This window comes from Emydura macquarii, unplaced genomic scaffold (assembly GCF_026122565.2).
Source record: "Emydura macquarii macquarii isolate MOO-44397 ecotype Brisbane River unplaced genomic scaffold, CSIRO-AGI_Emac_v2 contig_1477, whole genome shotgun sequence".
NCBI classification, from domain to species: domain Eukaryota; kingdom Metazoa; phylum Chordata; order Testudines; family Chelidae; genus Emydura; species Emydura macquarii.
The window spans coordinates 2,008,206-2,033,752 of record NW_027131614.1 but is presented as its reverse complement, the minus strand read 5'-3'; the positions used below and the strand labels follow the sequence as shown (position 1 = coordinate 2,033,752).

General features: G+C 42.0%; 1 protein-coding gene across 1 annotated transcript; it reads left to right on the top strand.

The window, feature by feature from the left end:
- The first annotated feature begins 3,169 nt into the window (after positions 1–3,169).
- On the top strand, positions 3,170–25,543 carry E2F5 (E2F transcription factor 5). Its single transcript, XM_067553527.1, has 9 exons — positions 3,170–3,458; positions 14,135–14,244; positions 15,154–15,317; positions 18,076–18,117; positions 20,538–20,602; positions 22,170–22,437; positions 23,129–23,329; positions 23,736–23,780; positions 24,850–25,543. Exons 1-9 carry the CDS (start codon positions 3,303–3,305, stop codon positions 24,957–24,959), a joined length of 1,161 nt encoding a protein of 386 aa, XP_067409628.1. The 5' UTR covers positions 3,170–3,302; the 3' UTR covers positions 24,960–25,543.
- The last annotated feature ends 4 nt before the right edge of the window (positions 25,544–25,547 follow it).

Below are 25,547 nucleotides of genomic sequence, written 5' to 3'. Positions count from 1 at the left end.
CACACTTGGGAAGCCTGCAACACTGTATTGCTATCAGTCAGTGGGAAATCATTTTGGAGTTGGAAAATCCACAGTGAGGCCCATTGTCCTGCAAGTGTGTAGGACCATTAATCGTTTCCTGCTGCACAGGACTGTGACTCTCAGCAATGTGCAGGACATAATGGATGGATTTGCAGCAATGTGGTTTTTGAGCTGCAGTGATAGATGGCATGCACATTCCTATTTTGGCCCCAAACCACCTCGCCACAGAGTACCTCAATGAAAAGGGCTATTTTTCTATGGTTATGCAAGTGTTGATGGATCACTGGGGATGCTTCACCAATATCAGCGTGGGGTGTGGGCTGGTCAAGAAAGGTGCACAATGTTCACATGTTTAAGAACACAAGACTGTTTAGAAAGCTGCAAGCAGGGACATTCTTTCCCAATCACCAGATTGCAATTGGCAATATGGAAATGCCAATAGTGATCCCAGGGGCTCAGCCTACCCTTTGCTCCCCTGGCTCATAAAGCCATACACTGGCCATCTTGACAGCACCAAGAAAATACTCAGCTACTGGATCAGTAAGTGCAGAATGACAATTGAATGTGCTTTTGATAGATTGATGGGATGCTGGCAGTCTACTCACATGATTGGATCTCAGTGAGAAAAATATCCCAATGGTTATAGTTGCCTGTTGTGTCCTGCATAATCTGTGGCTATGTGCACACTGCACACCATTTACAGGAGCATGGAGGGTATGTATATCTACACGCCACAGTGAAAAGCATGCTGCGTCCTGTGTGGTGTAGCCACAAGTGTGAGTGAAAAGGTCTGGCAGGAGGGAGCTGCTGGAGCCCTTCCCTGCTGGCAGTCTTCTCCTGTAGCATGGAAATACTCTAGCAGTTCTCTGTGGTGGGGAAAGGCGCTAGAGCAAGGAGCCTTTCCCCGCTGCTGTGCTGGAGCCTCTACCTGCAATGAGGAAAGACTCCAGCAGTGGGACACTACCCTGCTAAAAATAGTAGTGTAGAGAGGGGAAGTACTGCTTGGGCAAGTAGAGAGCCATGTACGGTACCCACAGGTTTCAGGCATGTCTTTACTCACCTAAGCAGTGCCTCATCATCTACTCTACCATTTATACCTATGCAAGGGGGACATGTAGCATATGTACTCTACACACTATCAAAAGAAGTGTACAGAGTAGACATACCTTGAGGCAAAGGGGAAAAGCTACCACCAAAATGGAGGGCAGAGGTGGAGTGGCTGTCTTCTGATTTTCAACAGCCAGACAAAAGGGCCATTACATTACATTATGCATGGAAATCTGGTCGCCCTATCTCAAAAAAGATATATAAGAATTGGAAAAAAATACAGAAAAGGGCAACAAAACATCATTATGGGTATGGAAAAGCTTCCATATGAGGAGAGATTAATAAGACTGGGACTTTTCAGCTTGGAAAAGAGATGACTAAGGGGGGATATGACAGAGGTCTATAAAATCATGACTGGTGTGGAGAAAGTAAATAAGGAAGTGTTATTTATTACTTCTCATAACACAAGAACTAGGTCACCAAATGAAATTAATAGGCAGGTTTAAAATGAACAAAAGGAAGTATTTCTTCACACAACACACAGTTAACCCGTGGAACTTCTTGCCAGAAGATGTGGTGAAGGCAAAGACTCAAAAAAAAGAACTAGATAAATTCATGGAGGATAGGTCCGTCTGGCTATTAGTCAGGACAGGGAGGGATTGCTGTTTGCCAGAAGCTGGGAATGGACAATGGGATGGATCACTTGGTGATTATCTGTTCTGTCCATTTCCTCTGAAGCACCTGGCACTGGCCGCTGTCGGAAGACAGAATACTGGGCTAGATGGACCATTGGTCTGACCCAGTATGTCTGTTCTTATGTTCAAGCACTAATGTGGAGCTATGCGGTTGAGGGACACTTTGAAAATAACATGCTAATGGTTACCCACAGTGTGTTGTGTGTTGGACTGCTCTCTGGCTCTGAAGCTTTAGGTGTTGTTAGGAATTGTGTAGTGCTTGCTATACATTTAGAACTACTGAAGCTATGAATTATGTGATGCTTCTTTTACAGTTATAACATGACTAGGTGTTTTCTGAGTTGTGTGGTACTCTACATTTGAACAATATGAGTACAGATATGCATTCTGCAATGTGTTGTGAACTAATAAAAATGTGGCTCAACACCAGACTGATTGTGGTATACCAGTTCTTTCATTTCACGGGGCACTTCTGCTGGTCCCTAACTGTATCCCCCGTACAATCTGTTTATAGATGTCCACATTTCTATTGCTGGTCCCTAGCTGTGTGTGCACAGCATCTTCTTCCGCCAGGCCCAGGACATTTAATACCACCTGTGTACACCATGCAGGAGTGCATTAGGTACATGGAGCCACCATGGTCAGTTGCCCCAACAAGGGAGAGCTGCTAAGCATTCTTGCAAAGCTGTGCAAACAGGAAAAAGCATTTAAAGGGGAGAAAGGGATGGCTTCTGGTCTGGGTGACTCCTGAGCAGAATTACGACCAGAATGGTCACTGCCAGAAGGAGTGGTGCAGCGCAGGACAGCTGCCAGAGGACTGTTAGGGTTTACACAGGTCATGCCCTGTGTACATTTGCAGCGTGTTAACCTCAATAGGTTGATCACACAGTTCCGGGAAGTGGTTTTGCTGCATTTCTGTACTGGGGCACTTACCTCGGCTGGAGACAAATCTGAACGTTGGTACCTGCACTCCCACTGTGGGTGTCCATGCTGCCACACCCGGGCCTTCACTCACTGCTACGAAAAAAATCACACACACACACACTCAACAGTGGGGCACTGGGCACGGGACGTGTGGTTCAGTCCACAGGGCTCCCCCTCTTGGGGAGGGACTAAGGAACGAGCCCCCCCGGCAGGCGAAGGGGTTGCTGCGTGAGTTCAAAGCAAACCCTTCCCCCTCCGCCTCCGCCAGCGGATCTAGGAGGGCCCCACGGATGACCCTCATGGCCCCAGCCCGGCGGCAGCGGGGCGGGCGGAGCGTCCCCTCCCCGCCGCGGGGCCGTCCAGAGGAGCCCCTCACATCGGGGGGCGAACAGCCCGTCTCCAGGCAACAGCAGCTGGGCAGCGTCACTTCCTCCCTCGCACGGCGGCCTCCCCGCCCCCGGCCCTGGGGCTGCTGCCGGGCGGGCTGGGATAGGAGGGTTGATTGTTGTGGCCGGGGCCGCCCGGGACACGTGGTGCCGCACCGCAGCCGCTGCTGCCGCCGCCGCCGGGGAAGCCCCGCTCGCTGGCCGGCCGCGGGGGAGTGCGGGCAGCAGCATGGCCGCTCTGGCCGAGGCGGTGAGCAGCAGCAGCGCGGCGGGCCCGGCGGGCGGCAGCGGCAGCAGCCGGCACGAGAAGAGCCTGGGGCTGCTCACCACCAAGTTCGTGTCGCTGCTGCAGGAGGCCAAGGACGGCGTGTTGGACCTGAAAGCGGTACGTGCGCGGGGGGGCCGGGCCGGGCCGGGCCGGATCTGCCTGGGGCGGGGGATCTGACTGCAGGGGGACGAGGTGATGGGGGCGGGCTCTGCGCGGGGGAGTTATGGGGGTCGGATCTGGAAGAAAGCCCCAGCGGGGTCGGGGGTGATGGGGGAATGGGGCTGGAGTCTGCGGGGGGAGGGGATCGGGTCTGTAAGGGTTTCCTGGGCTAGGCTGGGATCTGGAAGGGGCTGATGGATTGGGCGGTTCTCCATGTGAATGTGGGGGGCTGGCCTGCCAGGGGGTCGTGAGGAGGGTGGCGGGTGGGGAAGGGGTCGAGGAGGGGGAGGTCGAACCCGTGTAGCATGTGTGTGAGCGGAGGGGTGAATGTGAAGGAGGTGTAGTGTTGCTGCTGGTCCCTGTGGGTGGGCAGGGGCACACACCTGTAATGAGGAGTATCTGGGGGAGGACCCTCCCGATCTGTGAGAGGGATGTCCCTGTGTGTGGTGGTGGATCTGGGGGGAGGGGGTCTTTCTAATGAAGGTCGTGTGGTGGGAGCTGAACATCATTGGAGGGCAAATTTTTGGGGGTTTGGAGCTGGTCTCTGTGTGTGTAGGGTGTTGAACATGGGAAAAGGCATGGAGGGATCTGGAGCTGGAAGTAGCATGTGTGTGTTAGGAATGAAGAGGTTTCTCTCTCACACACACACTTTCTTTCCTGTAGCCCTATACAAACTATCATTTTACCCCATTCACTTTCCAAAGAGAAACTAAAAGGTATATACAAGACTCTTTTCTCTGTCATAGTGGGAAAGGGTTGCAGTTGGCAGGGACTGGAACATGAGCAGGATCCTCTGTATTCCAAGGGAGAGTGAAGTAAGGGCATGGGTTTTCTTCTTTTCCAGTTCCCCTGCAGCATAATGGGGTTGGCTTGTAGGTTGCCTTGGTCTGTGGAGCCCCAGCCAGTGGCATGAAATGGGGAAGGGATGGTGTGGGATGGGAGATGGTGATATGTCTGTGCTGGCCTCTACCTGTAAGGCTTTCTCTGTAGCACTGTTTATTTCAGGGATTGGATGGCTATTTTTTTGACCAGCCAAGAGGTCTTAATTTTTCAGGAGACCATAGGCCTCTCTTAATAAGTACAGAAGGGAACAGATTGTAGGCATCTTACCCTTGGAGGTGCATTCATGAAGACAGATCTCTGCATAAGGTGTAGCTCCCATTCAGCTCAAGAGGGCATGGTGAGGTCTCCTGCCAGATCAAGATGGACTGGATCTCTAGTCTCCATAGTTTGGGCCATGTTGTAGAGCTCTACAGAACACACTTTGGCTACTCTGGGTTTATGTTTAAGCATTACTAGTGCTTCTAACTTCCATTTTTAGAAAAAAAGGCAGTTTATGTATCTCATTTGTATTGTAGCTATTTTAATGGAAGCACTTGTGTAACGACTGAAATTTAATCGGCAAGTGCAGATTATATGTTCACAGAACATCAGAAAAGCAGTTATTGGCATCATTTCTTCAGGAACTGAAGAGAGACTAAAGTTTCCTTGCCTGTTGTCTACCTATAACTGACAGAGACACTAGAAAGCTTTGTGTAAAAGGAAGATTCTATTCTGTAAATTAAATCCTCCATTGGAAATAGGGGAATATTGTGTGGCACACTGAAATGTTATGTTGTGCTTGCAAACTCTTGACTTTGCCTGTCTTTTGGTTTGTTTGGGTTTTTTTTTTTGCATTTGCACAGAAGAAAATCTGATGACTTCCATCTAATTCATTTAAAAATGTATTAACTTTTTTATAAGTAATATCTAAGATTACCAGCACTGAAAGTATTTAGTGAACATTTTTTCCTTTTAGTTTGCTCACAATGTGCATTTGACGGAATTGTGTATTGTCACTTTCACTATCTCCCTATGTCAGTGGTTTTCAACCTTTTTTCATTTGCGGACTCCTCAAAAATTTCAAATGGAAGTGTGGACATCTTAGGTATAGTCTGTGGACCGCCAGGTTGAAAACCACTGCCCTATATAAACAGTTTTTCCCTTGTTGAAAAGACCCTTATGTCAACAGGGGAGCAGAAAAACATTTACATTTAAATAAACAAAGGGACTCCTTAACAAAAAAAAAAAAACAAAAAAACAAAAACTTTTTAGGACATACTATTTCAATGGTGCTCAATCAGAAACTAAAAAAATATATATTCAGTTTCAAGTTGATAATATCCCTTTAACTCTTTCAATGCTTGTTCAGGGTGTAAATTATGAGCTTCCTAAATTGAAGTGATTTTGAAATGGTGTGACATAAAGGAGTGGTCTTGAGACCCAATCAGATGTATCCAACTAGTACCAGACATCTCATACTTGAAGTTTTTTCAAGATCCTGAATTTAAATGTCCTACAGAGAAGTTGTCTGCTGCATGATGCATTGCTGGACAAGAGTTAAGGGTTTGATGAGGTCTTTTAAATGGTCCAGAATATTCAGTGTTTGGAATTGACAGAACTGGAGACTTACTGAAGAAAATGTTCAGAGAGTAGAACCAGGATATTCAGAGACATGAAATCTTGATTCTACTCAAGTCAGTAACAGAATTTTAGTGGAAACAGGATTTATCCCTATAGCAAGGTGGACACAGAAGAACTATTGATGATGGAAAATTCATATTACCTACAGATGAATCTCTTGAAAGAGGATGGATAATTTTGCTGGATCTGTCCTAATTAAGTAATTGTTTGCAGTGTTGTTGTAGCAGTGTTGGCTCTGGGATATTAGCGAAATAAGGCTGGTGAGGTAATATCTTTTATTGGACCAACTTCTCTTTGTGAAGGAGACAGGCTTTCAGAGCTCTCCTTCAGGTCCTGAAGGTTTTTCAGGTTCTTGTTTCACCAACAGAAGTTGGTCCAGTAAAAAAAATTACCTCACCCACTTTCTCTATCTAATTAGGAAATAACATGTGCAATGAAAATGGATTTTGGCAGGTTGACTGAGATCTCGTGTACTGTTTCTAATGCAAAATTCAATCAAGGTTAGCTTGAAAATTTTGTGCTCCTATATAATATTTCATAATAGACACTAACTGTTCTTATTGGAGTTTTATGATGAAGAACACGTACTTTTTCTTAGCTTATAGCAGTGTTTCTCAATTAAATTTGGCCACGGAACCCTTTTGAACTCGATAAATAATTGCGGAACCCCCCAAACTCTTAACAATATTTTTACATATGGGGCCAAAAAAAATGTCGAAATAAGCAAATTGTATACAAACAACTAGCTCAGCATTTCTCCATTAAATATAAATTAAATTACACTTACACTCGATACCCTCTGCCGAAAAATCCGGGACATCGTCCCTTTTTCGGCAGCGCGGAGAACAGCTGCGATCGGCGGCGCGGAGAATAGCTGCTAGCGGAACCCTAACAGAGTTCCCATGGAACCCCAGGGTTCTGCAGAACACCAATTGAGAAACACTGGCTTATAGTATTGTGCATCAGCATTGATGACTGAAGTGGCCGATCTGACATTATGAAACTTTTCAGAGGAACTTTGGAGGGAAGCCAGTAGATATTAGTACTGTCCCTAGTTGTACCACAGACTTCCTATGTCATGTAATCCTGGACAAGTCAACTAGCCTTTTTGTGCTTTAGCTTTTTCATCTGTAAAATGAGCATAGAACATACGTGTCTCAGCGGCTGATGTGAAGTTTACTTTATTATTTGTCATGTGCTTTGATATCCACTGAGACAGTTTGAGAAGTGGAAAATATTAGGGTTAATTAATTTAGTATTTATGACTTATCACCATAGTACCTAAGGGTTTGTCTACATAATAAAGTTTTTCTGAAATAAGGTAGATTCTGCGTTAAATTCATAATAACTATTTTGGAATAACTCCATGTGTGGACATTCTTATTCCTGAATAAGTATGTCCACACATAGTTATTTCACATTAGATATCCAGAATAACTCCATGTGTAGACAAGTCCTGAGTTGTCTGTGTGTTGTCCACTTTTTCATGGGTATGTAGGGTCTCTCAGTGGCATGGTGATATAGAAGTAGTGATGAATGATTGATATTTAAAGCTTGTCTGTTTTTACCTAGAAAAGCAAAGAAAATTTGAGTGAAGGATGAAAATTAAGGCTCAGGTGTAAATCTTACTTCTTCTTTCATTCCATCCTGGCAAGTTTTCTAGATTTAAGTCAGAAACAGGTTTGTTATACATTTTGGTTGCTGAACTGTTAAGTATGAGTAGAAGATTGTAGTAAACTTTATTAGAGCACAGTCTGTAGTGAATAAATATTTAGTACTTTCATGACCAATATCTGATTAGCCCAGTATCAACCGTAAAGCAGTTACACGTCTCTGTTAAGAAAAATGGAAACCAGGTTGCATACCATGGTTACATTTTCAGGCAGCTATAGCGGCATAGTCCAGATTCAGAATTTCTGTAGGCAGGTGACTCATCAATTTTACTTCCAGTAGCAGGTCTCCTTATAAGGCAGGAGTTCCACATCTTAGCAGAGAGAATAGATCGCTTTGTGAACTGCCTATCCTCCCATTCAAAATTGCTGACCATTTCTGTAACATTTCTGTGACAAAGTTGTTTACATGGAAAATAATACTTAGAAAGCATTAAATAAATGTGTTTTTAGCTCCTTATTTAGCAGCAGAAAATGAAGAGTAGGAGGAGCTGGTCCATCTACCCATAGTCCACTAGCAAGTGCCCCTTTGGACCATTCGTGATCCATGGACTACAGCTTGAAAATGACTCTTAAACAGGCTGTAGGATTATGGTTTGGGGCATGTGATACTGATTCAGTGTTGCACAGTTGTTGTCTTATCATTCTTTTTCCTTCTTCCACCCTCAGGAGGTCCTGGTGTACTGTCCCATTGGTGGTCACTAGCAGCAGTTCTTTCTTTAGATGCAAGGAGCACTGTTGACTCTGGATGCCTGTCATTGGCAATGGTTCTAGCATTAGACATATACATTGTTAACATTTAGTGGTAGATGGACTGTGTGAGGAGAACAGAGAGCTTGTTTACACTTAAAAGTTAATTTGGATTAAGGTAGGGTGTGAATTTAAGGCGCAACAGTTATTTTCCAGTCACTTCATGTGTGGACATTCTTATTCCAGAATAAGTGTCCATACGTGGAGTTATTCCAGAATAATTGGAAGACAAGCCTGGTCAAGGAGATGAAATAAAAGTATCAGTGAAGGGAAAGGAGGCACTAAACTAAAAAAATCCCACTGGAAAAGTAGAAACAAGAAAAGAGAACAAAATTAATCACACCAGAAATGGTGCTTCATGTCAGTCAGGTAAACAGCAATGCTTGCAGAAATGCAAGTGCATGCATTGTGTGCTACAAGGAGCAAATAGAGCAGGGCTGAGTTGCCTAAGACAAGGTTTATATTTTTTTAAGGAGTAGGGAAGCAGCATATTCCTTATTTTTCGTAACTAGTGGGGTGCTGATGCTGCTTCTGCTTTTGATAAATATCATAAATGTGCCTGGATTCTAATTTCAACCAAATAGCAATGAACCACTTTTTTAAACTTCCTTGGAAGCATAAAATGGGTCACAGTCTAAATGGCTCATAGAATCCATGCATCACCCTGTGTATTTGTCTGCCAGTCAAGAGCCTTCTTACAGGAAAATCTCAAGTAATATTTGCCGTGGTTACATACTTATTTAAAATGTGAGGAATTACTAGAAATGGTGACTATTGTGCAGCTATTTTCCACTAAATATATTTTATTGAGTAATTTCAAATGTGAAAAATTTGGAGGGAGCAAAAGGAGAGATGATCTCAGTTAGAGTGAAATGGTCTTTTCTCTTGAAGTTGCTTTGCTATGTTTCTGTCTCATTTCTTTCTTTGTGTTTGGATAGTTTTAGTATGGAACATGCTATATAAAAGCAAAATCAGTTCTACACCCAATTCTAATTGAGTATTTACATTCTGTATTAAAGGCATTGCTAATTATAAAGTTACTACACTTTGTTTTATGATTTCTAATGGAACACATGAAGAATCAATTTGCTTTGTCACTCTGTAAGTGTTTCCTTCATGATTTGTAGAGAAGGTCCAATGGTGGGGTCCAGAAATGTATTAACAAAAGGTAGCTGCTCTGTTTTATATTACACAAGAGGCACTGACATTTTTTTGGCTATTGAGGCTTTAACTAGTCTGTGATGTGTGGTTCTAGAGCGAACATGAGTTAATCCAGCATAAAACTGGATTCGTTTTTCAGAATCACCAGAGGTGTTAGACTTCATTCTAGCCTCCTCTGCTCTGAGAGTTTATTTGGTTCATTTTGCAGAAAGGTGCTGTCCTCCTTCTTCCATATTTCCATTCTTCACCTTCCAAAAAGAAAATTTCAAGCTTTTTTTATGCGGTGGGGGAAAGGAGAGGGGTTGGTTATTTAATACTTGGGACATGTGCAGTACCTTTGTCCTCTTTCCTGCCTGGCATATACCCAGCTGACTATGGAAGAACTGGACCTTTTGCTGAGGTAACTGGGGAGTCTCTGAGCATGATTTGTAGAGCCCTCTATGCCATTTTTATATGCAGTTTGGTTGGACTTAGGCAGGGACTCTGCTCTTAAAGGACAATCGTGCAGAATGTGGAAGGCTCTTTGTGTTTGGTTTTTATTTTGTTTAATATTTCTCAGGAATTTGTTTGTTACAAAACTTTAAAAAATGCGTGAAAAGTGAAGAAAACTTCGCTGTTTTCTGTTTAAATAGCAGTTAACAGTAGGAGACGGAAGGAAAGAAAACATAACAGATAGAAAGGGAAGAGTACTGAAAGTAAAAGCAGTTTAATGATGTGGTTTATTTCATTAGCTGTACATTAACAATACATACACACAATCGAGGAAGAATTTGGAGATTGTTGCACACAACTTCCTGGTGCAAGTGCTGGAGGAACCTACTAGGGCCCGTGCTCCTCTTGACCTACTGCTCACAAACAGGGAAGAATTGGTAGGGGAAGTAGAAGTGGGTGGTAACCTGGGCAGCAGTGGCAATGAGATGGTAGAGTTCAGGATCGTGACAAAAGGAAGAAAGAAGAACATCAGTGTGCAGACCCAGGATTTTCAAAAAGCAGTCTTTGACTCCCTCAGGGAGCTGATGGGCAGGATCCCTTGGGAAGTTAACCTGAGGGGGAAGAGAGTCCAAGGAAGCTGGCTGTATTTTAAAGAAACCTTATTGAGGGCACAGGGACAAACCATCCTGATGTGCAGAAAGAATAGCAAATATGGCAGGCGACAAGCAGAAACATCTTTGGTGAGCTTAAACACAAAAAGGAAGTTTACAGGACGTGGAAGCTTGGTCAGATGACTAGGGATGAGTATAAAAATACTGCCTGAGCATGCAGGGGTGAAATCAGGATGGCCAACGCACAATTGGAGTTGCAGCTAGTAAGGGACATGAAGGGTAACAAGAAGAGTTTCTACAGGTATGTTAGGAACAAGAAAAAGGTCAGGGAAAGCATGGGCCTCTTACAGAATGGGGGAGGCAACCTAGTGACAGATAATGTGGAAAAAGCTGAAGTACTCAATGCTTTTTTTGCCTCTATCTTCACCGTCAAGGTCAGCTCCCAAACTACTGCACTGGGCAGCACAGAATGGGAGGAGGTGAGCAGCCTTCAGTGCTGAAAAAACAGGTTCAGGACTAATTAGAAAGTCTGGACATGCACAAGTGCAGGGGGCTGGATGCAATGCATCCGAGAGTGCTGAGGAAGTTGGCTGATGTTACTGCAGAGCCATTGGCCATTATCTTTGAAAACTCGTGGCGATTGGGGGAGGTTCCTGACGATGATTGGAAAAAGGCAAGTATAGTGCCCTTCTTCAAAAAAGGGAAGAAGGAGGAACCGGGGAATTACAGACCGGTCAGCCTCAGCTTAGTCCCCAGAAAAATCATGAAGTAGATCCTCAAGGACTCCATTTTGAGGCACTTGGAAGAGAGGAAAGTGATCAGGAACAGCCAGCATGGATTCACCAAGGGCAAGTCATCACTAACCAACCTGATTGCCTTCTATGATGAGATGACTGGCTCTGTGGATGTGGGGTAAACGATGGACGTGATATACCTTGACTTTAGCAAAGCTTTTGATATGGTCTCCCACAGTATTCTTATCAGCAGGTTAAAGAAATATGGGTTGGATGAATGGACTATAATAATATGGATAGAAAGCTGGCTAGATCATCGGGCTCAACGGGTAGTGATCAACAGCTCGGTGTCTAATTGGCAGCTGAAAACAAGCAGAGTGCTCATGGGGTTGGTGCTGGGGCCAGTTTTATTCAACATATTCATTATTGATCTGGAGGATGGGGTGGATTACACCCTCAGCCAGTTTGCAGATGACACTAGGCTCGGGGGAGTGGTAGATACATTGGAAGGTAGGGATAAGGTACAGAGTGACCTAGACAAATTGGAGGATTGGGCCAAAAAAAATCTAATGAGGTTCAACAAGGACAAGTGCAGAGTCCTGCACTTAGGATGGAAGAATCCCATGCACAGCTACAGACTCAGGACTGACTCGCTAGGCAGCAGTTCTGCAGAAAAGGACCTGGTGGTTACAGTGGACAAGAAGCTGGATATGAGTCAGCAGTGTGCCCTAATTGCCAAGAAGGCTAACAACATATTGGGCTTCATTAGTAGGAGCATTGCTAGCAGACTGAGAAAAGTGATTACTCCCCTCTATTCGGTGCTGGTGAGGCCACATTTGCAGTATTGTGTCCAATTTTGTGCTTCCCCCTACAGAAAGGATGTGGACAAATTGGGGAGAGTCCAGAGGAGGGCAACAAAAATGATTAGGGGACTGGAGCACATGACTTATGAGAAGAGGCTGAGGGAACTTGGCTTGTTTAGTCTGCAAAAGAGAAGAATGAGTGGGAATTTGATAACAGACTTTAACTACCTGAAAGGGGGTTCCATGAAGGATGCAGCTAGGTTATTCTCAGTGGTGGCAGATGACAGAACTAGGAGCAGTGGTCTCAAGTTGCAGTGGGGGAGGTCTAGGTTGGATATTAGGAAAAACGTTTTCACTTGGAGGGTTGTGAAGCACTGTAATGGGTTATCTAGGGAGGTGGTGGAATCTCCATCCTTAGAGGTTTTTAAATTGCGGCTTGACAAATCCAGCTGGGATGTTAGGATGCTGGGATTTAAAGTACTGGTTGGGATGATTTAGTTGGAGTTGGCCCTGCTTTGAGCAGGGGATTGGACTAGATGACCTCCTGAGGTCCCTTCCAATCCTAATCTTCTGATTCTATATGCATGTGTATGTGTGTATCTTCCACTACATTGCCTTACTTTAACAGCCTTGCATTTACACTTGTACTGGATTTTCTTATGTTAATAATAAATTAGTCTATTAGGTAGATGTTTTTAACATAATCCCTACTTTTCATGTACTTAAATGGTCCAAAATGTGGGTGAAAATCCATGAGAACTGAATAATAGTTTTTGTAAAATCTGTGAATATTTTTTTATTAAAAATCGGTTAAAAACTGAAAACTAGGGGTCTTAAAAATGTGTGATTGGGCAGCTGTGACTGTTGAATAGTGAACCTTTTCCCTTCAGAATTGTGACTAGAACAATGGTTCTCAATCTTTTTAAGTGCAGGGTCATTTGTAAACCTTTATGTCCTGTTGCAATTTAGAGGGTGCTTCCCTTTTCCCCCCCGTGGGGTCAGAACTAAGATTCCAGATGCTCCAACCAGATGTGAACAGCTGGGAAACCCCCCTACCAGCAATCTGGGGGGTGGGGGGCAGAGATGAGCCAACATACTCCCCGGAAAACACAGCCTCCCCCCATATTGGCTATGTCAGAGGTGAGGGGATGTACTGGGGAGCCTAGGGAAGGAATTGGGGGGCAGAGGGATATGGGGAATTGGGGGGAAGGATATAGGGCAGAGTAGTCTGGGGGAAGCCATTAGTTGCCCAAAAAAACACAGCCTCACGCACCACCCATAGGCAGCAGAGGGGTGGGGGGAATTTGACGTCCTGGAGGTAAAATGAGGGGAATGAGGGAAGGAGTTGAGGGACATACAGTTGGGTGAAGATCTCAGGTACTGGGGCCAGGATAGATAGCATGACGGCGGGGAAATCACCTGGCTGAATGAGAGGGGTAAATTGGGAGGGGCGGGGGGGGGGAAGCTTAGTGAGGAGGATGTGTGGAAGACAGAGTGTTGCTTAGCTGTGGGGCTGGGTGCATATCAGAAGGCCAATACTTACTGGAGAATGTGACACCAACTGTTCCTCCCAGCTCCTGACCTCGTAGTTGGCTGGGCTTGCTCCCCACCCCGTGCGTTGCATTCACTAGGGTCGCAGTACTGTTCAGGTTTAGCCTGACCCCCCCGGAGGGGCCCAATTTGTGTGAGTGCCATTGGGAGCTGGCGCATGGAGTCATAGCGCCACTCATCGTTGTGATGGAGGGGCGGTGAGGCCAGACCTAAGTGGCACTGCAATCCTGCTCATCAAGTCGCAACACAGGGAGCGAGGGGCCAAGCCCAGCCAGCCCTGAGACTCTTCGACGCGTTCTGGCAACCCACTTTTGGGTCATGACATACAGGTGGAGAAACTATGGACCTAGAGTCTGTAGCACTCAGGAGGCTTGCTGAGCTTCGGGTGAACAGCCTGATAGGCCTCGCCTTTTGCCTTGGTGTGCAGATTTCTGACATTTATCTCTCTTCTTTTAACAGGCTGCGGATACTCTTGCTGTCAGACAAAAAAGGAGAATCTATGACATCACCAATGTTTTGGAAGGCATAGATTTAATTGAGAAAAAGTCAAAAAACAGCATCCAGTGGAAGTAAGAAGTGTTAATTCTGCATATTTTCACATTCTCAAGGAGGAAAAAAGTTGGCCTTATTTCTTTTTCCTTGGCTATATCCAACAATAATTAAAATTCATTTTGTAATCCTTGGTAGCCTGTGTAGAATATGTCAGTGGTTTCAATCCAGTTTCTAATGAATAGGTGTCCTCACTGCAATTAGCATCCTTGTTTTCAGAAAGGCCAAGAACTGAATGGTGTTGGAGACTGAAGTTCTCTGGGCTGTGAAATCTGAGGCTTTCAGCATATTGGAGGGGCAATTTGGAAATCTAGCATTGCTGTTTTTCATACTGTACCATTTCTGGATTCAAGTGTTCACTTTTCAGGACTGTCTATCTGGCAGTTTTCATGAGCACTAAAATGTATATAATTTGCTACTTAAAAGAAATAAAACTTTGAACTTCAAGGTGAGTTTGGGCTGGGATTGGGGATGGAGCTGTGATGAGTGTGGTAGAGTTGAACAGAGCAATGCCAAAGACCAGGCAGGCAGTGTCCTACCCTAGGATTCTGCCTTTAAGAAAACAAGTTACATTCTCCCCTTTCACCTCCCATCTTCCTAATGAGGAGCCAGCTTGGGGGAACTGAGCTGAGTACAGAAACCTAGCTCTGACATAGAAAACACCGCCTGCCTTGAAAATGAAAATGGAAACTGTTAACAGGGAGAATCCTAATGTTGGCCTCACATTTAATATTATTGTTCATTTATTTTCTATTTAAAAAAAAAAAACAACTGGGATTTTACCACCTCTTAGTATATCATGATATAATTATTTTAATGGGTTTAAAAAAAAAAAAGCAAGATCTATGCTTCAAACTATATGTTGTCCTGTAGTATATTACATTACCATAGCACATGTTGATTGCATAAAATATTGTACCTTTTTAAAGAGGTGTAGGTGCTGGCTGCAATACAAAAGAAGTCATAGACAGACTGAGGTATCTTGAAGCAGAAATTGAAGATTTGGAACTAAAAGAAAAAGAGCTGGATCAGCAGAAATTGTGGCTGCAGCAAAGCATCAAAAATGTTAAGGATGACTCCACAAACAACCAATATCCTTTGGGACATACATTGTGTGCATTTGTGAAATAGAATTAAAGCACTTGTCATATGTTAAAAGATCACCCACATAATATGACCTGCGAGGAAGAGAGACTTGAACTATGACCTTGGAAGGCTTTACTAACTCTAGAGGAAATGGAATTCATCTCAAGCATATTTTTGTTAAAATGTGATTTCAGTTTTCTTTTGCACTGTTAGTGAAATTAACTCACCTTGTGACGCAAGTGCTGTGAGACAATAGCAAGATCCATTAGGGTGTGGAATACATGGTCAGATCTAAAGAAATAAAAGCAACTTTGCTCTGTGAAATTCATTGCTTTCAAGAGTTTAAGTTAGATTTAGGATACTCCAGGATACTCTTTTATGGTTTGTATTTCTTTGGCTGTTCATAGACTAGTTATTTAAATCTTTTGAAAAGATAAGTAAGTTGACAAACTCCTGAGGCTTTTTGGAACTGGAACTGAAATTACCCTGTGTGTAAACAGGTAATAAGTATGTTGTTTAAACTATGGTTGCTCTTTACTTTGTAACATGTTTAGCATTCTTACAGGCTATTGATCAAAATAGGTTACTAGAGATTTTGGGGAGGGGGAAAGTGCCCTCTTATCTGTAAGTAGTTCTAAAGCACTTATCACTGTATTATGATCATTCAGTAAAAACTGCTCTAATCAAATCAGTGAGGTTTTATCACATCAGGGCCTGCTTAAATTCATAGACCATTAGCCTGATAAACTACAGCTGTTCTGAGGTCAATATAGCTAACATAACAGGTAAGGTCCCTAATCAGCAAAGCAATTAAATATATGTTTAAGTGCAGTGCTGAATTAAGGCCCAAATGAGCTGTGAAATTTTAAATTTTCCATTGAATAAAGGGCGATTACTCTGCATGTGCAACAATCTATTTTTAAACCAATTATTGATTGAAAAGGCACAGTTTGAGTCCAGTTTTGCAAAGCTCTGAGTGGAGTGAGTTTGCAGAGAGCGCTGGGAATAGAGTGGGATCAAGCACCCCAAGCAACTAGTGAAGATCTAATAGTGAATAGTGTACCAAATCTTGTTAACAAAATAATTTAGTAATTGGAATGTAATTAAACATCTAAACAATTTAGGGTTAAGTTTTGTCTTGTGTAACACTGCAAACTGAATATCTAGTAAGCAAAACAAGACCCTGAGTGCCTGGCCTCTACTTCTAAACACTAACTGGCTTTCAGAAAACAGTTTTTACATTTGAAAAAGGGTAGGTTTGAAAGAAAACTGCAGTGATTAGTTATAACCTGGGTGAAACATTGACTAAGAATGTATTAAATGAACCTTAAATAATTTATAAAAATACACTGCCCTGTCTCTCTATCTCAGAATGGTCTCTCAGGGAAGTCAAGCCCTAAAAACCGTCATGTACAGTACTCAGTTTGAAGTCATTATTAATTGTATGTGGTGAGATTACAGGATTAAACCCAAAATTGTTTTTTCTGGGAGCAGTTTTGACTAGGACTCATTTGTAGGTGAAAGGGAAAGCAGATGCTTTCAAAGTTGTTGTAAATGGATGAGGATATGGGTGTACACACACATTTTTAAAATAGAACTTGCTTTACATCTTTGGAAGCCCTACCATGCCCTTGCATTAAGATATTTTCACAGCTCTCTGTCCTACTTCTCAACATCAAGGTTCCTCTTTGGGTGGTGATATTTTAAATTATATTTTAGTGATTTACATTTATTACAAAATAACTTGTATGTTAATGGTGGCAGAGTTAGCAACTGTCACTCGATTGCACCAAATTCCAGCAGAAAAAATTATTAAAACTAAATCATTTTGTTTCTAAACTGTTTAGAAGCAAAACTTAAGTAATAATAAGGATGATCTGGGAACAAGTTTTGTGTCTCTTAATAATGATAATGTCTTGGTTTTGCCGTAGTTTTTACACAGAAACAGTAAAACATCTCATAACTTTCAGTTCTGTTGACTTCTCTCCTAATTATACTTAAAGCAGCCAAAGGAATTTTTTTTCAGTAAAGGAAAAAATTCTCTTTCCACGCTCCAGTGCTGACCTGTGTGTATTTTTATGGTTGACAAGTAAACCTTGAACATAAGGATTTGTAGCACAGAAAGTCCCATAGACTATGAATTAAATCTAGGACAAACTTTTTAAAGTGGCTTGCCTCACTTATTCTGTAGTCTGTATCTAGTTCCTTTATGGGTATGCTGTCACTGGCAGAATTCATGCTGGGAAATCATGCTGAAAAAGTGCTGCTGATCTATGGTGGCTTTGGACATCCTGTATCATAGTGATGTGATATTAACCAGACTTATCAGTTTAAAAAAAAAAAAAAAAAGGGAGAGGATAGTAGTATATGTGAAATACGTCTAAGTAACATTTTGGAAACTTTCTAATGGTAGTCTAAGGCCAAGCCTACGCTTGAAAGCCTTTGTTGACTTATTTATATCGGTATACAGTATTGGCAAAGCACTTATAATGTGGTCATAACTGACGTTGGCAAAATTCTGCATTTGTTTTTATAACTGCATCCAGCATAAGGCCTTTTGCTGGCATTGTTATGTCAGTCATAGATCCCACTGTTAACTAACATTAGCTATGTCAGCAAAAGTTTATAGTGTAGACCTGGCCTAAACAACACATGGTAGGAACACAAACTTCTTTTGTAAACTGCACTAAATATCAACTTCACATTTGCTTAAGCAAAAATGTCAGCTTGTCACGTCTTGAAAATTTCCTTGACATAAATCACATTTTCATATGTCACTCATGAAGACATCTGTAATTGCTTCAATGGTAAGTTGCTGCTAGACTGTATTTTTGTAAGGTGTTTGGAGCAGGTGGTTAAACCAAGGAAGACAAGGCCATAGTGGAGAAGCTAAATGAATTCTTCGCAATGGCCTTCACAGCAAAGGATGTGAGGGAGATTCCCATACCTGAACCATTCTTTGTTGGTGACAGATCTAAGGAACTGTCCCAGATTGAGGTGCAATAGAGGCGTTTTTGGCACAAAATGATAAATTAAGCAGTAATAAGTCACCAGGACCAGGTGGTATTCATCCAAGAGTTCTGAAGGAACTCAAATATGAAATTGCAGAACTACTAACTGTGGTATATAACCTATCACTTAAATCAGCCGCTGTACCCGATGATTGGATGATAGCTCACGTAATGTGAATTTTTAAAAAAGGCTCCAGAGGCAACCCTGGCAATTACAGGCCAGTAAGCCTAACTTCAGTACCAGGAAAATCAGTTGAAACTATAGTAAAGAACAGAATTATCAAACACAGAGATGAACACGATATGTTGAGGAAGAGTCAACATGGCTTTCAAAAAGGGAAATCATGTTTCATAATTCTTTGAGGGGGACACCAAGCATGTGGAGAAGGGTGACCCAGTGGATATAGTGTACTTGGAGTTTCAGAAAGCCTTTGACAGGGTTCTTCACCAAAGGCTCTTAAGCAAAGTAAGGAGTCATGGGCTATGAGAGACGATCCGCAAGATGGTCAGGGACACAACCCCATGCTCTGGGTATTCCAAAACCTCAGACTGCCAGAAGCTTGGACTGGATGATGGGACGGAACTCTCAATAATTGCCTTGTTCTGTTCCTTCCCTCGGAAGCACCTGGCACCAGCCACTGTCAGAAGACATAATACTGAGCTAGATGGACCATTAGTCTGACCCAGTATGACGATTCTTATGTTCTCATGCATTAACCATCAGACTAGAAAGAAAACGGTTCTCTGTTTGCTGTTTGAAACTTCTAGAAATGGGATCTTTTCAAATACCTCACCCCGTTCCCTAAAACACACATCCTACAATACAAAATAGCTATTTTATGAAGATTTAGTCTTGAGCAGAGCTCTTATAACATGAGGCTGATCATTATTTGTATTTAATTATACTGTTACGTTAACCTCACTATAACATTAGACCTGTTTTTTTTCCCATAGTTACTTTGAATTTAGAAAATGTTTGCAGTGTAATCATGTTTATAAGAAATGGAACTTACAATACATGGCTGCTTGATGCTTTGAAACTACATGCTTTGGCAGAAGTGACACGAGCTATTTGATGTCTTTTCCACCTGCAGTTATGGATGTATGGAAAGGGAACTTGGTTGCCTTTGGGCATTGATTTTTATAATGCAGACTCAGCAGGACCTGCCCAAGTTCTCTGGTAGGAGACTGTGGTGGGGCGTGGGCAGGGTAGGACATGTTGGTCTGACCCACCAGAAAAGACAACACAGGCCCAGGCATCATATCTTTTTTGGGGACCGCTGTAGCCAGGGGGAATCCCTGATAGTACAGTTCCCGTAGAGTCATGCTACTGGGGGTAGCTGAAGCCAAGAGCTGGGGGATAAGCACAGAACATCTGCACAGATGGCTGTTGTCTTTCCATGGATTCCTCACTTCCACCAAGTTTGAGGATGGTGAAAAACTGGGACCTCTCCCCCACAGGAGGATGTGGGGGACTCTGCAAAGACCTCTAGCAGAGATTTCACGCCCCTCCACCCCCCTCAAGTTTCCCTTCTGGTTTTTCCATGAGAGGGGACAATATTGTCCAAAGTTTAGAAGCAATGCTAGATTACATAAAATGTCTTTATTTTATTTAACTTCTCTAGGGATTTTTCCTGAGGAAGGACTTCAAGATAAGGTTCTTTGTTACCATGTACTATAGAGTTTAACAAAAAAAAAATATTACAAGAGTGCACTAATTACAAAATATGGAAATACTTAGCACTTCTTTGTCAGCTCCCACAGTACTTTACATACATTATATTTCACAATACCCTATGAGAGAAAGAAGCATTATCCAAATTTTATACATGGGAAACCAAGGCATGGAGAAGTCAACTGACTTTCCCAGGGCATTTCAAATAGTCAGTAAGCTACAGAAAGAACAGTGATGTCCAAGTGCACTATGCAAGGCAACTACAGCCAAATTGTACATGCTAGAGGCTGGAATTCTGGGGACATATAAGCTAAGTGTGGGGCTATGATGGCTATGAATACATAGATAGACAGGTTTTCTTCAAACTTGCTATAATTCATATTAGAATTAGTTCCTGAAGTACATCAAAACGTGCAGGATTTGTATCAAGTTGATGCTGAAGTGGCATTAGAGAAGAACAGTATTCCATTTGAGTGTACACAACCTGAGAATGTGTAAAATTATATATTGTTAACACTTTCTTAAATTACTACTTCCCCAGGAGACACACTTCTAGCAATTCAAGCACCTTGTGGTACACAATTAGAAGTACCTATACCTGAAATGGTATGTTCGAACTGCTTGTTTACATATGTGTGGTGAGGGAGGGGAAAGCATGCCTGTGTTGCAGCTGGGAATGTTTGTCTCTTTGTCTGTGTGAGAGAAAAAAATTAGGATTCACCTAATTGGATGTGGAGTGACATTGGATAAATAGCATTTTTGCACATCTAGACAGACTAAAAGTGATTTGACCTTTCCATTAAAACAAGATGCATTGGTTTTCTCCTTCCCACTTCTCTCTCCCATTTGCAAAGGCCCAATAGCTGCTGTTTCCCTCTAGGTAAAAAGCAATGGTGCTTCCTTCAGAGTTTGTCAGGGCTGGTCTTTCAGTGGCAAGCTCCTCTCTTCCCAACCCCTGCTGGGCCAAGGAATTTGGAAACCCAGATCAGATCCCCATAGAACAGTGCGTCTGTTCGACTATTGAATAGTCTTTCAGAGGAAGTGATAGAAAAACAGATTTCATTAAGAACTAGACCAGATAGAGCAACAGAGAATAGAGAGAACAATCTTGCTTTGGCCAAGAGAGGTGAATAGGCAACACAGTTTGGCTTCTTGTTTTTACCTTGTCATCTCTAATTTCTATGATGCAATGCTTTTCATGCAGCCAACATTGGTGGGGAAAGAGTGACAAACATTTTTTTTGCAGTTGTACTTGTAGAAGGATAGTGATTCCATTTGACAAGTTTCATATTTTAACCTGAGCAAGGAATAAGTAAAAGCACTAAAAAAGTAACTAAATAAGGTTCTAAAAAGTGCCATGATGTGAACTGCAATGCTAATCTAGTGATTCTGTACTTGGTACTGGTGGACACAGATAACTTGTATTAGAGTTGTCTCTGTGACTAAAATATGTGCCAGATACTAAGTATATTTTGGGGTGTTTTTTAATTTCTGGATTTCTTCTAAATTGGGTTTAGCTCAGTTTTATAAAACTCACTTAATCTATAACTTCAGACTGGACTTTTCCTCATCTTTCTCCTTCTCGCTTGTCCCCAAAATAGAAAGATGATTATTTAATCCCATGAACTAGCCAGAGATAGTGGCACTACACTCCCTAGATTGAATCACAAGAACTAGCTCTTTAACATGAAGACTTCATGTTGACAGTTCTGCTGGGAAATTGTCCCCATTAAGACTAATTGTCCTGTGTTCACTGAATTGGGTGAGGAGGTGGGTTCAGCTATGGGGGAACTGTTAGTTCCAATTAAGGCCATTTTGCAGATGAGAGAATTATTTTAAAGGAGCTAAGCTTGAATTCAATTACATGAGCATTGCACAGAATTCTGTATCTGAGTGCCATGTGACAGCTCTTGATCATGTGAGAATGTAGAAGGGTTATAATATTGTAATGGGGTCTTTTGTATTAGTTTTAAATCACTTTTTCTGCCTGATATGTAAACTGACATCACCTTTTGCAGTTGCACCTTGGGAATTTTATTCTTAAATAAAAGTATTCTACCCATGCTATTATGCATTTCCATTACTTTCTATGGTAATCACTGTATGCAGTTATTTGGCTTAATTGTCAGTCACAAGGAATTGTAACTGTTGTTATAATGTGCCACTTTTAAAGGGACAAAATGGACAAAAGAAATACCAGATCAGTCTAAAGAGTAGTTCAGGACCTATCCATGTGCTGCTTATTAATAAAGAATCAAGTTCCTCCACACCTGTGGTGTTTCCAGTTCCTCCACCTGATGACCTTGCACAGCCACCATCTCAACCTGCAACTCCAGTGACGCCCCCAAAACCTACTGCACCTCCTGAGAATCTATCAGAGCATCATGGCATTAACCAGGGGCAGCATTTACCACATACCCCAGTTGCAGATACGCCATCAGGTGGGTCCCTGGTTTGTTCCGACTCCCAAAAGAGATGTTTAAAGAAGATGGGGTACAGAAAGGGAATCAATAGTTTGCATAACGTAGCAGCTGCCAGCCTGAGACCTGACCCCAGTGGGGTTACTAGCAACTGGCTGGAGGTTGCAGGGGGAGGTGACTAGCCTGTTCCTGCTCTGTGTTCAGACTTCTTCTAAAATGGATTTTTCCACTTGCAATTTATCATCCTATACCAGAAACATATCAGCAGTGATCCTGTGCAATGTTCTGGGAACTAGCCCACAAAAGGGTCCTAGGCTGTTTTTCAAGGTGATTGCCCATGGTGTATGAAAAAAGTTGCAAACCTCTAGTGGAATATAAAGCTTGAACATTACCTTTGACAAGATTGTACTAGGAGTCCCTGCTATTGTTGCAAAAGGTAGTTTTATGGGAGAAGGCAGGCTCACTGAGGGAGATAACCTGAACTTGTTTTTATCACAAATTTTAGGATAATCAAATGCTGTTTAGCAACATACTACAGACATTGTGAACTAAATCTCTGAAGGGCCTCAAAAGCTGTGCCTGGTTTTTGAGAGGAAATGACTCATCTCAAATACCAGCCATGTTCTACTAGTAAGTCTTAGCCAGATAGAGAGGACACTGCATGTAGTTTACAATAACAAACTCTGTAATATGCACTTTCCTGCCTTTGTAGACAAAAGTTTGCAGAAGAACAATACAACCCCAGCAATCCCTTACTCTAGCCTCCCAGATTCCTTGCTGTACACGAGCCTTACAACAGATGCAACACAAACTACGGCTAGCTCAAATGACTATCAGACCTTGCTTCCATTGGATGTTAATTGTATTCTCAAGCCAAACTCATTTGATACAGCAAAGATGGATGAGCCCACAGGTAAGAAGACTCTCTTTAGTTTAACCCTTCCTGACAAAGCTAGAAGCAGATTTCTCATAGGAGAAGAGGCCAGCCTTCTCCCTTATGCAGCTCTGTGGTTACTATCTGGTCTTGAGTAAAGTGCATCCCTCACAAAGCTGCTCCATCCTGATACCTTGCTTATGGTTGTGTTCCCTTTGTAGTTATAAGTGTTTGTGCAACCTAAGAATAGCACCAGAAACTGTTTAGAATTAAAAATTAAGGGGCTTGGTTATTTTTAGCCCAGTAGGATATTGGTCTGGTTGACTATCTCTACTGCTATTGCAAGCATTAAGTTACAAATGTAGCAGTTAAGAGTTAACACTCTCCATTTCAGTAGCTGTTTAATGCACAGACTTTCACAAATAAATGCTTTTGTGTTTAACAGGAACTATTAGTAGTGATATCATTGACGAACTGATGTCTTCAGATGGTAAGGATTTAGCATTCCCATTTTGATTTTTTTTTTTAAAGCAGGGTTATATTTTAAGAATGTGACTCATTCATAGGACATAGGACTAGAAGGGACCTCCTCACTAATTGAGTCTAGTCCTCTGCTGCTGCAGTCAATTATCATTTGTATCTGAATTAATCAGTTTGCTAGATGTTTGTTCAAATCTGATTCCAAAATTCATTACAAATATCTGATCTTAAAACAGCTGCCAGCACCATTTTAAGCATGACCTATTTCAGTCCCACCTCTTTCCTGCTGCAACTCCCTCTTTCCACCCTTATTCTGTTTTCCCTTCCTGACTGGCTGTCACTGTGAAGATATTAAGGCCCAAATCCTGAAAACACTTACATGTGAGAGTAATGTTATACATGCATAATATGTTTAGATTCAGTGACACTACTCACTTGCATGAAGTGATGCTAGTGTTTAATTTTTTTTCAAGCTCAGGGCCTAATTCAATACTAACTTGGCAAGACCTGGGTTTAATTTCCTGCTCTGATGCAGGCTTCCTGTGAGAATTTGGGCAAGTCACTTAGTCTCTCTGTGCCTCAGTTTCCAGTCTGTAAAGTGGGATAATAGCACATCTCTACCTCACAGGACAAATACATTTGAAAACTGTGAGGCACAGAGATACTACAGTAACGTAGGTCATATAATACAATAGACCACTACTAGGACCAACCACAAAGGCTGCTTTAGTGTTGCTTTGCTGCAGCAGAGACAACTAATCTGTTATATTGCACTGGCTCTGCTGCAGGTAAAATGGCAAAGGAAATCCATAGTAAATTAATTGCATCTACAGATTTAAATTATTTTAAATCTTATTTTAGTGGAGTTGCACAGGATCTCCCATGCATAGTCCAGTGCTTGCAGACAACTACTGCCAAAGCGAAGTAGTTGTAACATTTGGACTACTGAGACTGGACATCAAAACTTATTTACCTTCTGCAGGAAATGATCTGAAATTTACTGGATGTTACAAGGCAAAATTTCAGTTGTAATAGATTTCTGTGATTCTATGATTAACTAAGCTGTTCTTGTTTTACAGTTTTTCCTCTTCTACGACTCTCTCCTACTCCCGGAGATGACTACAACTTTAATCTGGATGATAATGAAGGAGTCTGTGATCTTTTTGATGTGCAGATACTAAATTATTAGATTCTGTGGCAACCAGACTGTCATATCTACCTCTAACTTTATAACATTCTAGACTTCTTCATAATCTAAGTATTTTAAATAATGAATGTATAACCTCTTAGTTCACTGACTCTGGAAGTGTATTTCCTTTTGCTTCCTTAACTACTTCACAAAACACCTTAAATTCAAAACCAGAAGAAAGGGCTTTTATCAAAATGTTCTCTGGTATTTTTTCCACAAGTTACATTCATGTAATTCAGAGATTTGGGATCCCAAGTCCAGTCCTGTCCTGTCCTCCCCTCCCCCCCCCCCCCCCGTTTTTCTCTTGGAAGAAAAGTGAAAAATATTTTGTAACCTTCTAATTGCTTAGAAAAAAAGGGGGAGACCCAGGTTTATCACTTAGCAAAATTTTCTTTCTGAAGCTTTACTGCCAAAAAGCTTTCTGTATTTTTATAACTTTCACTCCAATTTTTTAAAAAAATTTCACTGCCAAATTTTTAAGTGAAGGACATTAAATGAGTTATGTTAAATTGTTTCAGTGAACCAATTTTGTGAAGTGCCTTCTGTTTTAGCACTTTAAGTTTCTCACATTTTGACTTCTGACATTCC